Here is a 19,823-nt window from a genome sequence, read left to right as displayed (position 1 = left end):
ATCCTTAACCCGCTGAGTGAGGCCAAGGATCCAACCCACATCCTCATGGAGACTATGTCGGGTTCTTAACCCACAGAGCCACAAGGGGAACTCCAAGGTCTTTAATTATTAATAATATGAAGGGATCCTGGAAACAAAATGTTTGAGGACTGCTAGCCTCAGCAGAACAATTCAGCCTGGAGGGCTTTCATTATATCTTCATGATTTTGAATTTTGGTTGGCCTTCCCTAGGCTTTTCTCTCCAAATGAGATTCAGAAATGTAAAAAGAAGCCACAAAATACCTGGAAATCATCCTGAGTTTCCATTGCAGTATTTACTTGCATCATAGCTGCCAGGTGGCTATAATACTTGTAGTGAAAAAAATAATTTAAGCTACAGATCTGCCACAGCAAGGAGAAGCAGGTAGTTTGCTGGTAAAGTTGTGCTAGCCTCTTCTTCCTATTAGATAAAGTACATACACGGGACATAAGACGGTTTCATCACCAGCATGACTTAGGGAAGCGCAGGTGCAGCGTCCTCATAAGGGGGGGGTCAAAACGGACTTCAGTTCGAGGCTTGTTTCCTTTACATGGAAATTAACATGCACATTAATTTTTACGAAGAACATTTTTCTTCACTGTACAATGGGGACCATAATACCTACTTTGTGATGATTAAGAATATTTATGTTAATCACCTGCCCCCTCTCAGGTCACTGCCATTTAAATGAAATTATTTAAAAAGCACATTTATAGGATTTACCACATTTGAGTCTGATGACAACCCTGTAAGAAAAGAAGGAATGATCAGTTCCATTTTCCATAAGCTAAAGGTAAGACTCAGACAGGTTAAATAATTAAGTCAAAGTCACACAGCTAGAATGTGATGGGGCCAGAATTTCAGCCCTGTCCACCTCCAGCCTGATCAGTCCAGTGTATTTGTTGTCAGGCACTAGACCTCAGCGCAACCAAAGAAATTAGCTTTTTTTTTCTTTCCTTTTTTTTTTTTTTTTTTCCTGCTTTCTAGGGCCACACCCGCGGCATATAGAAGTTCCCAGGCTAGGGGTCAAATCAGTTGCTAGCCCACACCACAGCTGCAGCAGCATGGGATCCACCACATCTTTGACCTACACCACAGCTCACAGCATTGCTGGATCTCTGACCCACTGAGTAAGGCCAGGATTGAACCCATGTCCTCATGGGTACTAGTTGAATTCGTTTCCTCTGGGCCACAAGGGGAACTCTTGAAAAGAACATTTTAAACAATTTCATACTGCTGTGGTCTGAATGCATCCTCCCAAAATTCACAGGTTGAATTCTAACTCCTCAAAGTGATGGTCAAAGTAGATGGGGCTCCTGGGCTGTCAACTGAAGTCTGGCTCTTGCCACCAGCCTCTACGTGGATTAAATCATAACCCACTGCAGCTACGGATCCACAGCATCCAGAGTGGAGCTCAGGATGAAAATCAGGAGTGAGGCCCTCTGTGCTCTGGGAAAACTGGAAGAACAGTTCTTCAGATAATTAGATATTTTTAGGAGAAGATTTTATGTGCCCAATTCTTGCATCTCCTCATATCTAGAAAAATACTAAAATCCTTCATGGTGATGTCTGCTCCTTGTGACTAGAAGTAATTTTGAGGATATCAGCAGGAGCAGGAAACTTTTGTAAAATGTGTGTACAGCTGCATGTACCTGCCCCTTCACCTTTATCATATCCTGATATTCCCCCTTTTCCTCTTTGGGTGGTACTTCAGATAGCTCTGAAATAGCCGCCCGGTCTGTAGCTGAAGATAAAACAAAGAATGTCACGGTCATCTGTGAATGCAGTCACCTCCAAATGGTGAGAACTGGTGAGTCCTGCAAGCTGTGAAAACTCAGGATACTGGCCCTGATAGCAGAGGTGCATATCAAAGGAATGATTTCAGTGAGCCCAGGCCTCTTTTGTTCCTGCTACCTGATCTTTGTTGCAAAAACTCCTGTACAACCTAGCTCCCACCTCACCTCCTCAGAGTGGTTTCTCAGAGCTATGAGATGCTGTCTCCTGGACTTAAGTCCTAATATTGCCCCAGATAAAACTTAACGCTCAGCTTTCAGGTTGTGCTTTTTTTTTTTAAGTTGACAAGGCCATGATTAGGTTATGAGGGTGGAAGCTTCATGAATGGGATTAGTGCTCTTATAGAAGAGATTCCACAGAGCTCCCTGGCACCCTTTCACCAGGAGGAGAGGGCTGTGACACTGAAGAGGGCCCTGGCCTAGCCACACTGGCACTTGGACCTGACTTCCAGCGTCCAGAAGTGTGAGCAATAAACTTCTGCTGTTTATAAGCCTCCCAGTCAGTGGTATTTTGTTATAGCACCCCAAACAGAGTAAAACACATTCTGGTGATGGAATGGAATGTGGCAGAAGATGGTGAACTTCCTGCGCTGGAAGTATTCAAGGGGGATGGCTGGCCACCTACCAGGAATAACTGGGGTCTTAGTCTCAGCCTCCACAATGTAACCCTTGGTCCTCACTGTTTGTGATTTAAAAAAATGGGATCCTAAACTAGCTACAGTATTAGTAATTTAAGAACACCAAGAAAACAAAATATAATTAGAAATATCTATCAAAAAAACAGATTTTAAATAAATATGAGAAGGAAAAAAGAGATGCCCTAGAGTTTCTTAAAGAGGAATTCTGGGTACTTTCGGTTTAGACATTGATGACATTCATTCTGTTGTGGAAATTATTTTTTAAAGACTCTATGGAAATGTGGAGAAGGTAAAACCCCTTAGAACATAGGAGTTCATGAAGCTGTAGAAACTCTGGCATTTAATATTGTTTCTTGTTGTCCCCATTCTTGAGATGAGAACCTTTTGACTGGAGAGTCTTTTAAGTAACTAGTTCTGAGTTTCTTCCTGATCATCATTTTTTTGTCTTTTCCTGTTCAGGGACTTATTCCTTTTACAAAATGTGGTTTTACCTTAGGCTTGTCAGATTTAGGGAATGAAAATATGGGATGCCCAGTTAAATTTGAAGTTCAAAACAATTCTTTGAGAAGGCACATGTCCTAAATATTTTGTGTGAAATAATGTATACTAAAAAAAAAAAAAAAATCATTCATATTGCTCTGAACTTGAAATTTAACTGGAGAGCCTATTTTCTTCTGGCAACTCTCTGTGTGACCCACATTCCAATTCTCTTATCTCTCAGATCTCTGCAGAACTTCTTCTAGCCCCTCCCCTCCTGGTGTGACCTGAGGCTGCAGGAGAAACTCCTATATTCAGGAACCTGTTGCCACCCTGCAAAGGGGCTCAGCTCTACTTCATTTCCATCTCAGCCACCCCCACAGTCAAGGGAATGCTTTTGGGAAACTGAGGAAGGCAGCTTTTGGGTGGGGGTTGCAAAAGAATTGCAGCAACTTGCTCACAGAAACTGATGTTTGTATCTTGGGCAGAACCTGAAGGAATATTGCTACTGGCCTCTCCCAAGATGGATGAAATATCTATCCACTGTTCAGCTCTCCAGATCCCCAACTAGCTGGCATCTCCTTCAGTATCAATTGCTAAATAGGTAGAATATATTTTTTCCCTTACCCCCACTTCATTATTGTGTATAGTTCTTTTATAGGTAACATTTGCGTACATTGAAATGCACAACTCTGAATGGTATAAGCTTGATGGATGGATACCCCATGTAACCCACCTTATCTACAGAGATACAAAAATGGGTGGGCCGCTTTGTCTTTGGGCAAATGTTTCAAGGACCTGCCCCTTTTCTTGGGGTTGTGGACACCACCCAAGGTTCTAGCACTGAATTGGAAAAGGGTTTGTGACTGAGGCTCTATGAACAGGTGGTGCAAGTTCCTATTGGAACATTATGGCCAGAAGTATTAGTGGGTGAAATGAGTATGGAGGGGCACTGAGCTCACCTGGCACAGGGCTCCCTTAAGTTTTTGTCACCTGAACTCCCTTTGGCAAAAGGTGCCTCTTAAGTGGTTCTCAGGCAACCCAGCCCTGGCCTGGGAGTCCCACCCCCCCTCACTTCCTCTCCCACCAGTGAGCCACCAGGACTCCACATGCTCCCTAGAGGCCCAGGCTCTGGGGGCTGACTGTTGGCCTATGTGTAGGTTTCTCTCTGGGGAAGAAGATGAGACACTCAGCTCTCCCCAGCTCCCTCCTTACCCTGGAGGTGAGCTCTCCTGGGCCTGCTGATTCTGATTCACATAATGAAAGTTTCTGTTTTTCTCAACATGGGTCTGGAGAAACAAGGAGATTAAGTTGGAAGGAAAGACTCGATTGAGGAGCTTCAAGGCCTTCCTCAGCATTTTCTTGGCAATCACCATCTGGCCCATGTTGAAACAGACCTACAAAGAGAAGAAAGGGTAAGAGAGGAAAAGAAGAAAAGCAATGGTTCTGGGCTTGGTTGACATGGTCCAAAAATACATAGTTTAGGAATCATATCAAAAATAGGTCATTTTAGGCCTAGGAAATAAAATCCTACTTGGCACAATTGTAAATGTTTATTGGATAGGAAGGATGGAAGGATTGTTGAATGACTAGGAGTTAGCATTGTCGTTTGTCATCTGCCTCTGAGAAAATGTTTACCATTCCTGTCCACGTTTGAAGGTTATTAGAAAAATATTTCATAAAGATGTCAACTGAGAGGATAAGGAAGATCTTGCTGCTGGCAAGTGGTGGTGAGGAGGTTTGCGTCCCAGGGCTTGGGGTTCTGGAGTCCTGGAAAGGATCTGTGGCAGAGGATGGGAGGAGGATGTGGAAAGTAGAGGGATGACGTCTACTTCTGTGTAAAGCCCCAACAGTAAATAGCAGAGTAATCATGTTGTTAATTCTCTCTTACCTGACCTTTGAGGGTATAAAATGCAGCCGACTCAAAAGTCTTACTCCAAGATTTCTCCTTCCTGAGGGTTTTCAGCAACCTCTCTCCCTCATTCAAATATATGTAAGCCTGCAACCAGCACAAGGAATAGAAGGTCAGTTGAGTCAGCAGGGATCCAAACCACAGAGGGGCCATCACTCCAGATTCTGCTGAAGGAAGAGAAGCAGGATCACTTCTGCTCCCGCCTCCACCTCTGCCTTCAGGTCCTGATCAGAAAGGGCCCTCGACTCTAAGACAGACAGGATGGGGAAAGTTCCCACTGAAGATACAGGCCACCTTCATGTCTATCTTGGTTCAATAAATCTCTCATTCTAGAAGATGAATCTAGACACCTCCTTCCTTCCTCATGCTGTCACGTAAGTGTTCTTACCTGAAGTTTTCCCCAGGGTAGTTTTCCCCTTTGAGTAATTCCATCCCCACCCTCCCGATTTTTCCAACAGTGTACTCATGGCCCCGATAACACCCCCACATCTATGAGAGGCCAGCCTCATGGAGTTGCCTTCATGGCACAGTGGAATCGAATCTGATTAGCATCCATGAGGATGTGGGTTTGATCCATGGCCTCTCTCAGTGGATCGGGGATCTGGCATTGTCATGAGCTGTGGTGCAGGTCGCAGATGCGTCTCAGATCTGGAATTGCTGTGGCTGTGGTATAGGCTGGCAGCTACAGCTTCAATTCGACCCCTAGCCTGGGAACCTCCATATACTGCAGGTGTGGCCCTGAAAAGACAAAAAAAAAAAAAAAAGAAGAAGAAGAAGAAGAAGAAGCCAGCCTCTACTTTTGGAATTATGAATGATTCCCATTCCTTTTGCCAAGGCCATCTTTAGGAGGTAGAAGAAGAAGATAAGGCCCTGAACAAACTTCCTCAGTTCATCTTGAATGTCCTATGACATTGTTGGGAGGGTCTTGGCATTTGTGAACACGGAGGCAAGCTCAGACTTGAAGAATAAAGAATAAAGGCATAGCGGAAACAAAACTGACTAAGAACCATGAGGATGCGGGTTCCATCCTTGGCCTTGCTCAGTGGGTTAAGAGTCTGGCGTTGCTGTGAGCTGTGGTGAAGGTTGCAGAAGTGGCTCGGATCTGGCGTTGCTGTGGCTGTGGCGTAGGCCGGCAGCTGTAGCTCTGATTTGACCCCTAGTCTGGGAACTTCCATATGCGGTGGGTGTGGCACTAAAAAGACAAAAGACAAATACAGAACAAATAAATAAATAAATAAATAAGGTGGGGCAATGCCCCCAAGTCTCATGCAATCAAAGGGGTACATGTGGGAGGCAGAATGAGGGAGACAGGAGGTGGACACCAGCCCCAGATTTTCTTTGCTGGGAAAGGGGGTGCAAATGGCACATTTAGGGACCTTGCTCTGGAGCTCTGTTTCCAATCATTGTTTTCCTGACCATTCACTTCTCCCCGCAGAGCAAGATGGGGGTAAGCACAGATTCAGCAAGTTGGCCTGCAAGGCTACCTCAACCTTCTCTTCCTACGACTCACTAGCCATATCACCATCACCTTCTTCTTCACATATATTTATAAAATATGCACAGGAGGCTTTTATTCTTTTTTTTTTTTCTCTTTTTAGAGCCACACCCACAGTATAAGGAGGTTCCCAGGCTAGGGGTTGAATCAAAGCTACAAGCTGCCAGCTTATGGCACGGCCACAGCCACAGCAATGCCAGATCCAAGCCATGTCTGCAACCTACACCACAGGTCACAGCAATGCTGGATCCTTAACACACTGAGCAGGGCCAGGGAATGAACCCACATCCTCATGGTTCCTAGTCAGATTTGTTAACCACAGAGCCACAACAGAAACTCCCAAGGATTTTATTGTGGTTTTTTTTTGTTTGTTTTTTGTTTGTTTTTTGCTTTTTAGTGCTGCACTCATGGCATATGGAGGTTACCAGTCTAGGGGTAAAATCAGAGTTACAGCTGCCAGCCTATACCACAGCCACAGCAATGTGGAATCTGAGCCACATCCGTGACCTAAATCACAGCTCACAGCAACGCCAGATCCTTAACCCACTGAGTGAGGCCAGGGATCGAACATGCATCCTCATGGATCCTAGTCAGGTTCATTAACCACTGAGCCACAATGGGAATTCCTCAAGGATTTTACTCTTAACAAAAAACTTGAGAGAACCAGGGCTTACTGACATTTTTAATGGTTTAATTTTAAAATTTTATATAAATCGAAGGTGTGGGGGCTATCTAGGCTGCTGTGATAAACAGCAGCTGTAAAATGTGGAACAGACTACCAGGGCAAGCAGGAAAGATGGCTGTCATGGCCACTTGGCTGTGGGAAGGAAGCTCTTCCTGAGGCTGGCTGGAGTCAGATGATGCAGGGCCCAGAAAGGCATGTCCTCAAGTGAATGCATGGACGCTTAGCCCAGCCAGCTGCTCTATGAAAAGTGATCTAAGGTCAAGTAAGCTTGAGAGAAACAATATGGCCCAGTCCTAGTCCAGGCCTCTGGGAGATTTCCATGTATCTTAGCATATTAAGGTCCTGACATGTCTGTAGCACAGAAACCTATTTAGCTTTATTCAGCTGTGTTTCCCAAATTAACAATGAATTCTTTTTAAAATTTTCATTTTATTTCTTTTTTGGATGCTCCACAGAGTATGGAGTTCCCCGGCTGGGATCAGATCTGAGCCATACTTCTGGCTGGGCCAGGGACCAAACCTGTGTTCCAGTGCTCTAGAGATGCTACTGATCTTGTTGCGCTGGGAACTCCAATGAATTTTGAATTTCATTTTACTTCACTATATGTATGTATCCTTCATTGATTTTTCTTTCCTTCTTTCTTTCTTTCTTTCTTTCTTTTTTTGGTCTTTTTAGGGCCACACCCACTGATATATGGAGGTTCCCAGGCTAGGGCCTAATTGGAGCTGTAGCTGTTGGCCTACACCACAGCCACACCAAGCCAGATCCAAGCCATACCACAGCTCATGGCAATGCCAGATCCTTAACTCACTGAGGGAGGTCAGGGATTGAACTTACATCCTTACAGATATTAGTCAGATTCCTTTCTGCTGAGCTACAATGGGAACTCCAAAGCCCTCATTTATAAGAGCATATTGCCCTGGAAACTTATTTACAGTTATTACAATTATCTAGTGCTATGGTGGCCTAAAGGTATGTACGATTACTTAACACAAAGGACATGAAGACCGAAGTGAGTGAACCCCTTCTTTCAGGGATCCCAAGCTTACAACCAGATCTGCATTTACTGAAAGACTTGCAGGTATTTGTGCTAACAGATATTTGGGGAGGACAGAGGGCAAATGCCACTAGGCCATTACTGAGGAGGAGTCTACTGAAACAGAAGAGTTGAAAGCAGGGGTCTCATACAGGTAGACAATTCAAGGTTTCTAAAAGTGGCAATATTTTAAATGATGTATAATGGTATTTGAAGTTTGTTCTGACTTTATTTTCTCAATCTCAGGTCATTTCCCTTTTGAACAGTTTGATTTTCTAAGGAAAGGACGGCTGGCAGGAATTAAGAACATGAAGTAATTAAAAAAACAAAAAAAGAGGAACTCTGGTCTGGAGAAGCTGGTCTGTGGTCCACGAAGCCTCTGCCCTCGGCCCCCTGTGAGCAAGTGCAACTAGACTAAGCACAAAGGGAAGAAAAGAGGTGGGATTAAGATGGTGGAATAGAAGGACTTGAGCTCAACTTCTCTCCTAAAAACAACAAAATTCACAACTAAAGACTGAGCACTCTTCATCCAAATGGACCGGGAACCTTAAAGAGATACCCTACTCCAGAACAAAAAGAGGAAGACACATCAAGAGGTAGGACGGGCGATTTCGTGATATAAACAACCCCATACCTCCTGGGTGGGAAGCTCCACAGACTGAAAACTAACTGGTTCACAGAGACTCACCTATAGGAGTGAGAGTTCTGAGCCACACATCAAACTCTCACGTGTGGGGATCTGGCACAGGGAGAAAGAGCCCCGGAGCATCTGGCATTGAAGGCCAGTGGGGCTTGTGCGCAGGAGCCCCACGGGACTGGGGGAAATGGAGACCCCTTTCTTAAAAGGCGCACACAGACTTTCATGTGCACTGAGCCCCAGGGCAAAGCAAAGTCTCCAAGGGAATCTGGGTCAAACCTGACCACAGTTCTTGGAGGACATCTTGGGAAAACAGGGGTAAACATGGCTTGTTGTGAGGGAAGGACATTGAAAGCAAAGCTCTTGGGAATATTCGGCAGCAGTGCCTTTCTCTGTAGGTGGCCATTTTGGGAAAATCTGGCCCCTCCCATCAGTCAGTGCTGAGAAGCCCCAGGGCAAACAACAATCCAGGTGGGATCACAGCCCCGCCCCTCAGTAAACAGGCTACCTAAAGACCCCCCAGGCACAGAGCTGCCTCTAATCCCATCCAGAGACTAAGCCCCACCCAACAGAGGGATTAGAATCAGCTCCACCTACCAGTGGGCAGGCATCAGCCCCTCCCATCAGGAAGCCTACAGCAAGCCCCCATACTGACTTCAGTTACAGGGGGGCAGGCATCAGAAGTAAGAGAGGCTACAACTCTATTATCTGTAAGAAGGTCACCACACCAAAAACCTATAAAAATGAAAAGACAGAGAACTATAACTCAGATGAGGGAGAAAGGAAAAACCCCAGAAAAACAGCTAAGTGAGGAGGAGATTCTTAGCCTCCAGGAAAAAGATTTCAGACTGCTGATGCTGAAGATGATGCAAGACATTGGAAATAAACTGGAGGCAAAGATGGATAACTTCCAGGAAACACTGACCAAAGAGATACAAGATATAAAACTTAAACAAGAAGAGATGCAAAATACAATAACTGAAATAAAAAATTCACTAGAAGCAGCTAACAGCAGAATACAGGAGGCAGAAGAACGAATAAGTGAGGCGGAGGACAGATTAGTGGAAATTACGGATGCAGAACAGAAAAGAGAAAAAAGATTGAAAACAAATGAAGAGAGTCTCAGAGAACTCTGGGACAACGTTAAACACACCAACATCCGTATTAAAGGGTGCCAGAAGGAGAAGAGAGAGAGAAGGAGACAGAAAAAATATTCCAAGAGATAATAGCCGAAAATTTCCCTAACATGGGAAAGGAACCACTCACTCAAATCCAGGAGGCACAACGAGTACCTTATAAAATAAACCCAAGGAGGAACACCCCGAGACACATACTAATCAAACTGACCAAAATTAAAGACAAAGAGAAAATCTTGAAAGCAGCTAGGGAAAAGAAACAAATAACATACAAGGGAACCCCGATAAGGCTATCGGCAGATTTTTCAACAGAAACTCTGCAGGCCAGAAGGGAGTGGCATGATATACTCAACGTGATGAAAGGGAAGAATCTCCAACCAAGATTACTCTACCCAGCAAGGCTCTCATTCAGATTTGTAGGAGAAATCAAAACTTTCACAGGTAAGCAAAAGCTAAGAGAATTCAGCAACACTAAACCAGCCTTACAACAAATACTAAAGGAACTTCTCTAGGCAGAAAAGAACAAGAGAAGAAGGAAAGAAAAAAGAGCAGCAAAAACAAATCCAAAGTAATTAATAAAATGGCAATAAGAACATACATATCAATAATTACCTTAAATGTTACCCTAAACGCCCCAACCAAAAGACATAGACTTGCTGAATGGATACAAAAACAAGACCCATATATATGCTGTCCTCAAGAGACCCACTTCACTTCTAGGGACACATACAAATTGAAAGTGAGAGGATGGAAGAAAATATTTCATGCAAACGGGGATCAAAAGAAAGCTGGAGTAGCAATACTCATATTAGACAAACTAGACTTTAAAATGAAGAATATTTTAAGGGACAAAAAGGACATTACATAATGATCAAAGGATCAATCCAAGAAGATTATGTAACAATTTTAAATATCTATGCACCCAACACAGGTTCACCACAATATATAAGGCAACTGCTAACAGCCTTAAAAGGAGAAATCGACAATAACACAATCATAGTGAGGGACTTTAACATCCCACTTACAGCAATGGACAGATCAACCAGACAGAAAATCAATTAGGAAACAGGCCCTGAATGAAGCATTAAACCAGATGGACTTAATAGATATTTATAGGACATTTCATCCAAAAGCAACAGAGTACACATTCTTCTCAAGTGCACACGGAACAGTCTCTAAGATTGATCACATCCTGGGCTACAAATCCAACCTCAGTAACTTTAAGAAAATTGAAATCATATCAAGCATCTTTTCCAACCACAATGCTATACGACTGGAAATCAACAACAAGAAAAAAACTTCAAAAAACACAAACACATGGAGACTAAACAACAAGCTACTAAACAACCAATGGATCACTGAAGAAATAAAAGAGGAAATTAAAAAATACCTGGCAGCAAATGACAACGAAGATACAACACTCCAAAACTTACGGGATGCAGCAAAAGCCATTCTAAGAGGAAAGTTTATAGCAATACAAGCCCACCTCAGGAAACAAGAAAAAGCTCAAATAAACAAGCTAACTTTACATCTAAAGCAGCTCCAGAGAGAACAGACAAGACCTAAAGTTAGTAGAAGGAAGGAAATCATAAAGATCAGAGCAGAAATCAATGAAATAGAAACAAAGAAAACCATAGAAAAGATCAATGAAACAAAAAGCTGGTTCTTTGAAAAGATCAACAAAATTGATAAACCCTTAGCCAGGCTTATCAAGCAAAAAAGAGAGAGGACTCAAATCAATGAAATTAGAAATGAAAAAGGAGAAGTAACAAACGGACATCACAGAAATACAAAGGATCATAAGAGACTACTATATGCAACTATATGCCAATAAAATGGAAAACCTAGAAGAAATGGACAAATTCTTAGAAAGGCACAATCTTCCTAGACTAAACCAAGATGAAATAGAAAAGATGAATGGACCCATCGCAAGAACTGAAATTGAAACTGTGATTAAAAAACTTCCAACAGGAGTTCCCGTCGTGGCGCAGTGGTTAACGAATCCGACTAGGAACCACGAGGTCGTGGGTTCGGTCCCTGCCCTTGCTCAGTGGGTTAACGATCTGGCGTTGCCGTGAGCTGTGGTGTAGGTTGCAGACATGGCTCTGATCCTGTGTTGCTGTGGCTCTGGCGTAGGCTGGTGGCTACAGCTCCGATTCAACCCCTAGCCTGGGAACCTCCATATGCCGCAGAAGCGGCCCAAGAGATAGCAACAACAACAACAACAACAACAATGACAAAAAAGACCAAAAAAAAAAATAATAATAAAAAAAAATAAAATAAAAAAATTAAAAAAAAAAAACTTCCAACAAACAAAAGTCCAGGACCAGATGGCTTCACAGGCGAATTCTATCAAACATTTAGAGAAGAGCTAACACCTCTCCTTCTGAAACTATTTCAAAAAATTGCAGAGAAAGGGAAACTCCCAAACTCATTCTATGAGGCCACCATCACCCTGGTACCAAAACCAGACAAAGATTCCACAAAAAAAGAAAACTACAGGCCAATTTCACTGATCAACATCGATGCAAAAATCCTCAACAAAATGCTAGCAAACCGCATCCAACAATACATTAAAAGGATTGTACATCATGATCAAGTGGGATTTATCCCAGGGACGCAAGGGTTCTTCAATATCCGCAAATCCATCGGTGTGATACACCACATTAACAAACTGAAGAATAAAAACCATATGATCCTCTCAATAGATGCGGGAAAAACCTTTGACAAAATCCAACACCCATTTCTGATAAAAACCCTTCAGAAAGTGGGCATAACGGGAACCTACCTCAACATGATAAAGGCCATATACGACAAACCCACAGCAAACATCATTCTCAATGGTGAAAAGCTGAAAGAATTCCTGCTGAGATCAGGAACAAGACAAGGATGTCCGCTCTCATCACTACTCTTCAACATAGTTCTGGAAGTCCTAGCCACAGCAATCAGAGAAGTAAAAGAAATAAAAGGAATCCAAATTGGAAAGGAAGAAGTTAAACTATCCCTATTTGCAGATGACATGATACTATACCTAGAGAATTCTAAAGACTCTACCAGGAAACTGTTAGAGCTCATCCACGAATTTGGCAAAGTTGCAGGATACAAAATCAATACACAGAAATCGACGGCATTTCTATATACTAACAATGAAAGAGCAGAAAAGGAAATTAGGGAAGCAATCCCATTTACCACTGCATCCAAAAGAATAAAATACCTAGGAGTAAACCTACCTAAAGAAACAAAAGACCTGTACACTGAAAACTACAAGCCACTGATGAAAGAAATCAAAGATGACACAAATAGATGGAAAGATATACCATGCTCGTGGATTGGAAGAGTTAATATTATCAAAATGACTATACTACCTAAGGCAATATACAGATTCAGTGCAATCTCTATCAAATTACCAAGGACATTTTTCACAGAACTCCAACAAAATATTTTAAAGTTTGTTTGGAAGCACAAAAGACCCAGAATTGCCAAAGACGTCCTGAAAAAGAAAAATGGAGCTGGAAGAATCAGGCTCCCGGACTTCAGACTATACTACAAAGCAACAGTCATCAAAACCGCATGGTACTGGCACAAAGACAGACGTATAGATCAATGGAACAGGATAGAAAGCCCAGAATTAAACCCACGCACTTACAGCCAACTAATCTATGACAAAGGAGGCAAGAATATATAATGGAGAAAGGACAGCTTGTTCAGTAAGTGGTGCTGGGAAAACTGGACAGCCACATGGAAAAGAATGAAATTAGAACACTCTCTAACACCATACACAAAAAGAAACTCCAAATGGATTAAAGACCTAGATATAAGACCAGACACTATAAAACTCCTAGAGGAAAACATAGGCCAAACACTCTCTGACATAAACGACAGCAATGTCTTCTCAGATCTACCTCTTAGCGTACTGACAGTAAAAACAAAAATAAACAAATGGGACCTACTCAAACTTCAAAGTTTCTGCATAGCAAAGGAAACCCTAAACAACACAAAAAGACAACCCACAGAATGGCAGAAAATCTTTGCAAGTGAATCGACTGACAAAGGATTAATCTCCAAAATTTATAAACACCTTCTGCAGCTCCATACCAAAAAAAACCAAACAAGCCTATCAAAAAATGAGCAGAAGATCTAAACACCTGATTCTCCAAAGAAAACATATGGATGGCCAAGAAACACATGAAAAGATGTTCAACATCACTCATTATTAGAGAGATGCAAATAGAAACCACTCTGAGGTACCACCTTACACCAGCCAGAATGGCCATTATCAAAAAGTCTACAAACAATAAGTGCTGGAGAGGGTGTGGAGAAAAAGGAACCCTAGTACACTGTTAGTGGGGTTGTAAATTGGTGCAACCACTGTGGAAAGCAGTATGGAGATTCCTCAGAAAACTAAACATAGAACTACCATTTGATCCAGCAATCCCACTCCTGGGCATCTATCCAGAGAAAACCATGACTCGCAAAGACACATGTACTCCAACGTTCATTGCAGCACTATTTTCAATAGCCAAGACATGGAAACAACCTAAATGTCCATCGACAGAGGAGTGGATCCAGAAGATGTGGTACATATACACAATGGAATATTACTCAGCCATTAAAAAGAATGAAATACCAGCATTTTTAGCAAATGGATGGACCTAGAAACTATCACGCTAAGTGAAGTCAGCCATACAATGAGACACCAACATCCAATGCTTTCACTGACATGCGGAATCTGAAAAAAGGACACAATGAACTTCTTTGCAGAACAGATGCTGACTCACAGACATTGAAAAACTTATGGTCTCCAGAGGAGACAGTTTGGGAGGTGGGGGGATATGCCTGGGCTGTGGGATAGAAATCCTGTGAAATTAGATTGTTATGATCATTATACAACTATAGATGTGATAAATTCACTTGAGTAATAAAAAATTAAAAATAAATAAATAAATAAATCCAAAAAAAAACAAAACAAAAACAAAAGAAAACACCAGAGCTTCCCTTCTGGTTCTGCGGTCTGTAAGTTGTCTCAAGGGTGGAAGGGATCTGCAGAAACAGCTTACCATATAATTATCACCCAAGATGAGATAGGCAGATGAAATTTCCAGGAAGTAATATAAGGCTTTATTGTTTTCCCCCAGAGCCAGAAAGTGGTGAGCCAGAGGCATGATCACAAGCTCCAGGATCTCCTCACACTGGCAAGATTCCAGCGGGATGATGTCCTCCTCAGGTGTCCTCATTTTTGTTATAATGATGTCAAGGAATCTCAAGATCTTTTCTCTTATTTCTTCCGAACTGTCCAAATGCAGAAATAATAACTTGTAGATACAGTATAGATTTTGGTATGAAAATATCTTTAAAAACAAATAAAACAGCATAATAAGAAAACCTAATGTAGATTTCTTCCATCTGGTGGTGGTTTTAGCATCTGTAAAACAACTCAGGTAGTGTGCATCAGATACCATTTTCTAGGTACTTCAGGGAGGAGCTACAGCAGAGATTTGGGGGGAGGAACCTGTCCTGGGAAGTCCCCATAGGGTCCTGCTCAGTTACCATAACTACTGATCAAATACACCACATGGAGCTCCCATTGTGGCTCAGTGGTTAACAAACCCAACTAGCAACCATGAGGACACGGATTTGATCCCTGACCTTGCTCAGTGTGTTAAGGATCTGGCATTGCTGTGAACTGTGGTGTAGGTCGCAGATGCCGCTCGTATCTGGCACTGCTGTGGCTGTGGTATAGGCCAGTAGCTGCAGCTCCAATTTGACCTCTAACCTGGGAACCTCCATATGCCGTGGGTGCAGCCCTAAAAAGGCAAAAAAAAAAAAACCCAACCAATCAACACACCACACACTCCCTGACATATCCCACTTGTACCTAAAAGACCCAAAACACTGACCAGACAAGTGGTTCTAACAGTGCTCTGAATTTAATGCAAATTGTTCATGCTCTCCCTCCTCAATGATTATAGATGCCTGTACCTGAGATTTTCCGAAAACATTTCAGATCTCTTAGAAATCTCCATTCTGGAAGAGGTGATCTCTTCTTCAGCTGGAAAATAAACAAACACATGAGTTGCAAGGGTCACCGAAATGCTCATGTGGCAGAGATGTCTGGTGTCCATCGAAGAGTCCTGCTCCCCTTTCACAGTCACGTTTTTGTTGCCCAGCCAGGATTCACATTTCCCAGTCCCCTCGGCATCCTAGGTTAAGCTGTGTTTGAAAATGGGATTCAATCAGAAGTAACATATAGCACCTCTGAGTTTAAAGGGTTATGTATCTTCACCACCTTCTCCATCCACAGGAAAATAAAGTAATTGTGGGGATCTAAGGGACAGCAAGTCCACAAGATGGAAGGAACCTGGGCCTCCGACTGACTGTGTTTAAGGCCATTTGTCAAAATGCTCACTGGATCATCACCCGAGCAGGAAGAAATTATCATCCTATTGTGTTAAGCCATTGAAATGTTTGGGTTTATTTTTTTAATGTTTTGGCTGTGGCATGAAGCAGCTTGATGTGAGATTCCAGTTCCCAGAACAGGGATTTAACCTGGCTGCAGCAGGGAAGGTGCCAAATCCTAACCACTGGACCCTGAGGTTTGTTTCAGATGATAACATTGTCCTGACTAATTTACCAAGCAATAACTCAAACTATGGATTACTGATGTTGAAGAAAGTGACTCGAGCTTCTAATGGAGAAATATAGACATTTAAATGTAATACCTCAAAAGGCGAACTTAAGGGCAGAGAATCTTGAATTTAAAACCCTCAGTCTATCTGGACTTCAATAGGTTAGAACATTCCATAATGATTTTAAAACAGAAAGCAAATGAGGATTATCGAATCTAGCCGCTTCTCCATTCAGGGAATAGCAGGACTCCTAGAGGGGAAGGGACTTGTCTCAGATCCGTTAGTGCTGGTGTTAAGACTAGAACCTAGGTCTCCTGGCTCCAAGGTGAATACTTACTCCACAGATGGTGTAATTTACCTCATGCAATTTGAGCATCCGTTATCACCTTCTTCTGAAAGCCTTCTGTGACCCTGCCTCATAGAATTAGTTCCCCAACTTGGGTGTGTGCCCATGGACCCCATGCAGATCTTCATCACAGTCCTTTATCACACTGTATAAGGATTGATTTGCTCACCTCTCCTAGTCTGCTGTCTGGCTTATCTCTAGTGACCAGAAGCTGAATAAACTAATTCATGCCTTATCCTCCTGCTCCTCTAAAACTGTGTCTTGTCCCAGTGACAACCAAATTACCAAATCCAAAGGTTACATCTTTGTCTTCATCTCATTACACCTCTTGGCAGCATTTGCTACAACTGACCACTCCTTCTTTTCACCCACTCTCTTGGTTCCCTCCCTCATTGGCTGCCCACTTTATTGGCTCCTACTCATCAACATCAAAGTTCCAAATGCTGGTAAGCCTCAGTTTGATCATGGACTCCCTGCTCCATCGAAATTTCTCCCTAGATAATTTCATCTGTCCATGACTTTAAATTTTATCCATGCGTCAGTGACTTGGTTTTACAAGACCTGACATCTACCCTTAATTACTGACTTGAAACATCCAAGCGTCCTTGGCAACTGCCACTTGGATGCCTACTTTAAACATTAACATGATGCAAACCGAACTCTTGAATTTCTCTTCCAGGAACTTATTCCACCAACCTTTTCCCTTAGTAAGCATCACTGCTTACTATTCATTTTCTCAAGGCAAAAACCTAGGCAATGTCCTTGAGTCTTTTCTTTCCCTCACCCCTATCCCCATTCAGTACATCAGAAAGTCTCATTTACTCTACCCCAGAAACTGTATGAATCCATCTTCTGGCCACCTTTACTATAGCACCATCCTGTCCATCACCAAATTTCATCAAGACAAGTGTGAAAAACTGATCTCCCTTCTGTTCCTATCCTCTTCAATCTGTTTTCTATTGAGAAGACAGAGTAATATTTTTTTCTTTTTTTGGTCTTTTTAGGGCTACACTCATAGCATATGGAAGTTGAATTGGAACTACAGCTGCCAGCCTAGGCCACAGTCACAGAAACACGAGATCCTAGCCGAGTCTGCAGCCTACACTGCAGCTCACGGCAACTCTGGGGCCTTAACCCACTGAGCGGGGGCAGGGATTGAACCTGAGTCCTCACGGATACCAGTCCGGTTCGTTACTGCTGGCCCACAACTCTGACAGAGTAAGTTTTTAAAAACACAATTCAGGGAGTTCCCTTTGTGGCTCAGCTGTTAACAAACCTGACTGGGATTCATGTCAATGTGGGTTTGATCCCTGGACTTGCACAGCTCAGCATTGCTGTGAGCTGTGATGTAGGTCACAGTTGCGGCTAGGATCCCGAGTTGCTGTGGCAGTGGCACAGGCCAGCAGCTGTAGCTCCGATTCAACCCTAGCCTGGGAACTTCCATATGCCACGAGTGTGGCCCTAAAAAGCCAAAAAAAAAAAAAAACCCCAAAACCCCACACATACACACACAGTTCAGATCTCCATGGCAGAAATTGCTGGTTTCCTGGTTTCCTATCACAACTTCCATTACCCCTTTACTTTTTAGTAAATGAACTCAATTTTACTCAGGGCAGCTCCATTTTCCAGCTTACCTTGCAATAGGATATAACCATGTGGCTAAGTTTTGGTCACTGAGATATAAGAGGGAGTACTGGGCAGAAATTCTAGAAAATTCCTGAAAAGGGAAGGGGCATCCCTTTCATTTTTGGGTTTTTCTTCTCCCCCTTCTAGTGGTAAATGTGAATATGACTGTTGCAATTCCGGCAGCCATTTGGGCCCAAGAGTCTCTGATGATCACAGAGTCTCATATCAGTCCCAATGATGAGACAAGCAATTTACAGAGAGAGAAATAAATGCAGCGAATTTAATAATAAATTTAAGCTGGGTCTTTGTTATATGCAGCCAATACTAATTCTAATCAACACTTCTTCTCCAATGTGTTTTAATCCATTTGGAATAAAATTCAGACTATTTCTCAAGGACTACAAGTCTCCCTGATGCTTTTATTAAATAATTTGTTTATTGTCTATCGGCCTCCATTAAAGTTAAAATAGATGAGAATAGATACATCTACCATTTTCAACACTATATCCCCAGTTCCTAGATCACTGCCTGACACATAGTAGATACTCAATAAATATTTGCTAAATAAATGCATATTTGTTGAAAAAATCCAATATATAAGAAGAAAATGTTATTCCTCCTTTACCAATAGATATGTTTTGTTTTATATTTCAAATTGTAATAGTGCTAGAATGAGATGCAGAAAAAAAGCAAAATTGCCTAAATAAATCAAATAGGTATACAAAATATGATTTTTGTCATATTACTTAAAAATAACATGAATCACATTATTTTGAGTTCTTGACTTTCTTCATTTATGAAGGAAATACATACTAAAAGTCCCCTACTTCAAAGAGGACCTGTAAAAAAATCAAAAGAAAAAAAAACATACAAAATACCTGTACATTCTCAGAAGAAAGAAGAAAAGCAAAGATACTACTTGTTCACTTCGTGGTTTCAAAGACCCAGAAATAAGACTTCATGTTTAAGGTGAAAAACTGACCTCTTTTATTTACCTCCTGATCTCCACACTCAGGACATTTCACTCTGTTAAAAAGATAACAAAATAAATTTTTTTTTGTCTTTTCTAGGACCACACCTGCAGCATATGGAGGTTCCCAGGCTAGGGTAGCTATAGCTGCTGGGCTACGCCAGAGCCACAGCAACATGGGATCTGAGCCATGTCTGCGACCTACACCACAGCTCATGGCAACGCCGGATCCTTAACCCACTGAGCGAGGCCAGGGATCAAACCTACAACCTCATGGTTCCTAGTCAGATTTGTTAACCCCTGAGCCATGATGGGAACTCCTAATTTTTAAAAGCATAAACTCACAATGTACAGGATAGAAGGGGTCCATTCCTGTCATAGGGCCATTACGCTGGCCATGCCCTCTGCCTACAGTGGCTCTTCCTCA

The 19,823-nt window shown here is 42.3% G+C and overlaps 1 protein-coding gene across 25 annotated transcripts in view; it reads right to left on the bottom strand.

Annotated features, from left to right (window-relative positions):
- Positions 1-19,823, bottom strand: part of ADCY10 (adenylate cyclase 10) — a 105,196-nt gene that overhangs the window by 22,962 nt on the left and 62,411 nt on the right. For 21 of the 25 annotated variants that reach the window (XM_085020493.1, XM_085020494.1, XM_085020495.1 and 18 more), the window contains 5 exon segments: positions 15,808-15,877; positions 14,886-15,117; positions 4,819-4,926; positions 4,143-4,324; positions 283-439 (listed from right to left, as the gene is read on the bottom strand). In XM_085020493.1, coding sequence (XP_084876619.1) covers positions 283-439; positions 4,143-4,324; positions 4,819-4,926; positions 14,886-15,117; positions 15,808-15,877 — 749 coding nt within the window. 25 annotated transcript variants of the gene reach the window in all.

The sequence above is a fragment of the Sus scrofa genome, chromosome 4 (genome assembly GCF_054392235.1).
Source record: "Sus scrofa isolate SSC_HxYL_T2T_F1_AM1 chromosome 4, Sscrofa_HxYL_maternal_Yorkshire_Landrace_v2.0, whole genome shotgun sequence".
Taxonomy (NCBI): Eukaryota; Metazoa; Chordata; class Mammalia; order Artiodactyla; family Suidae; genus Sus; species Sus scrofa.
This window is presented reverse-complemented; position numbering and strand designations above follow the sequence as displayed.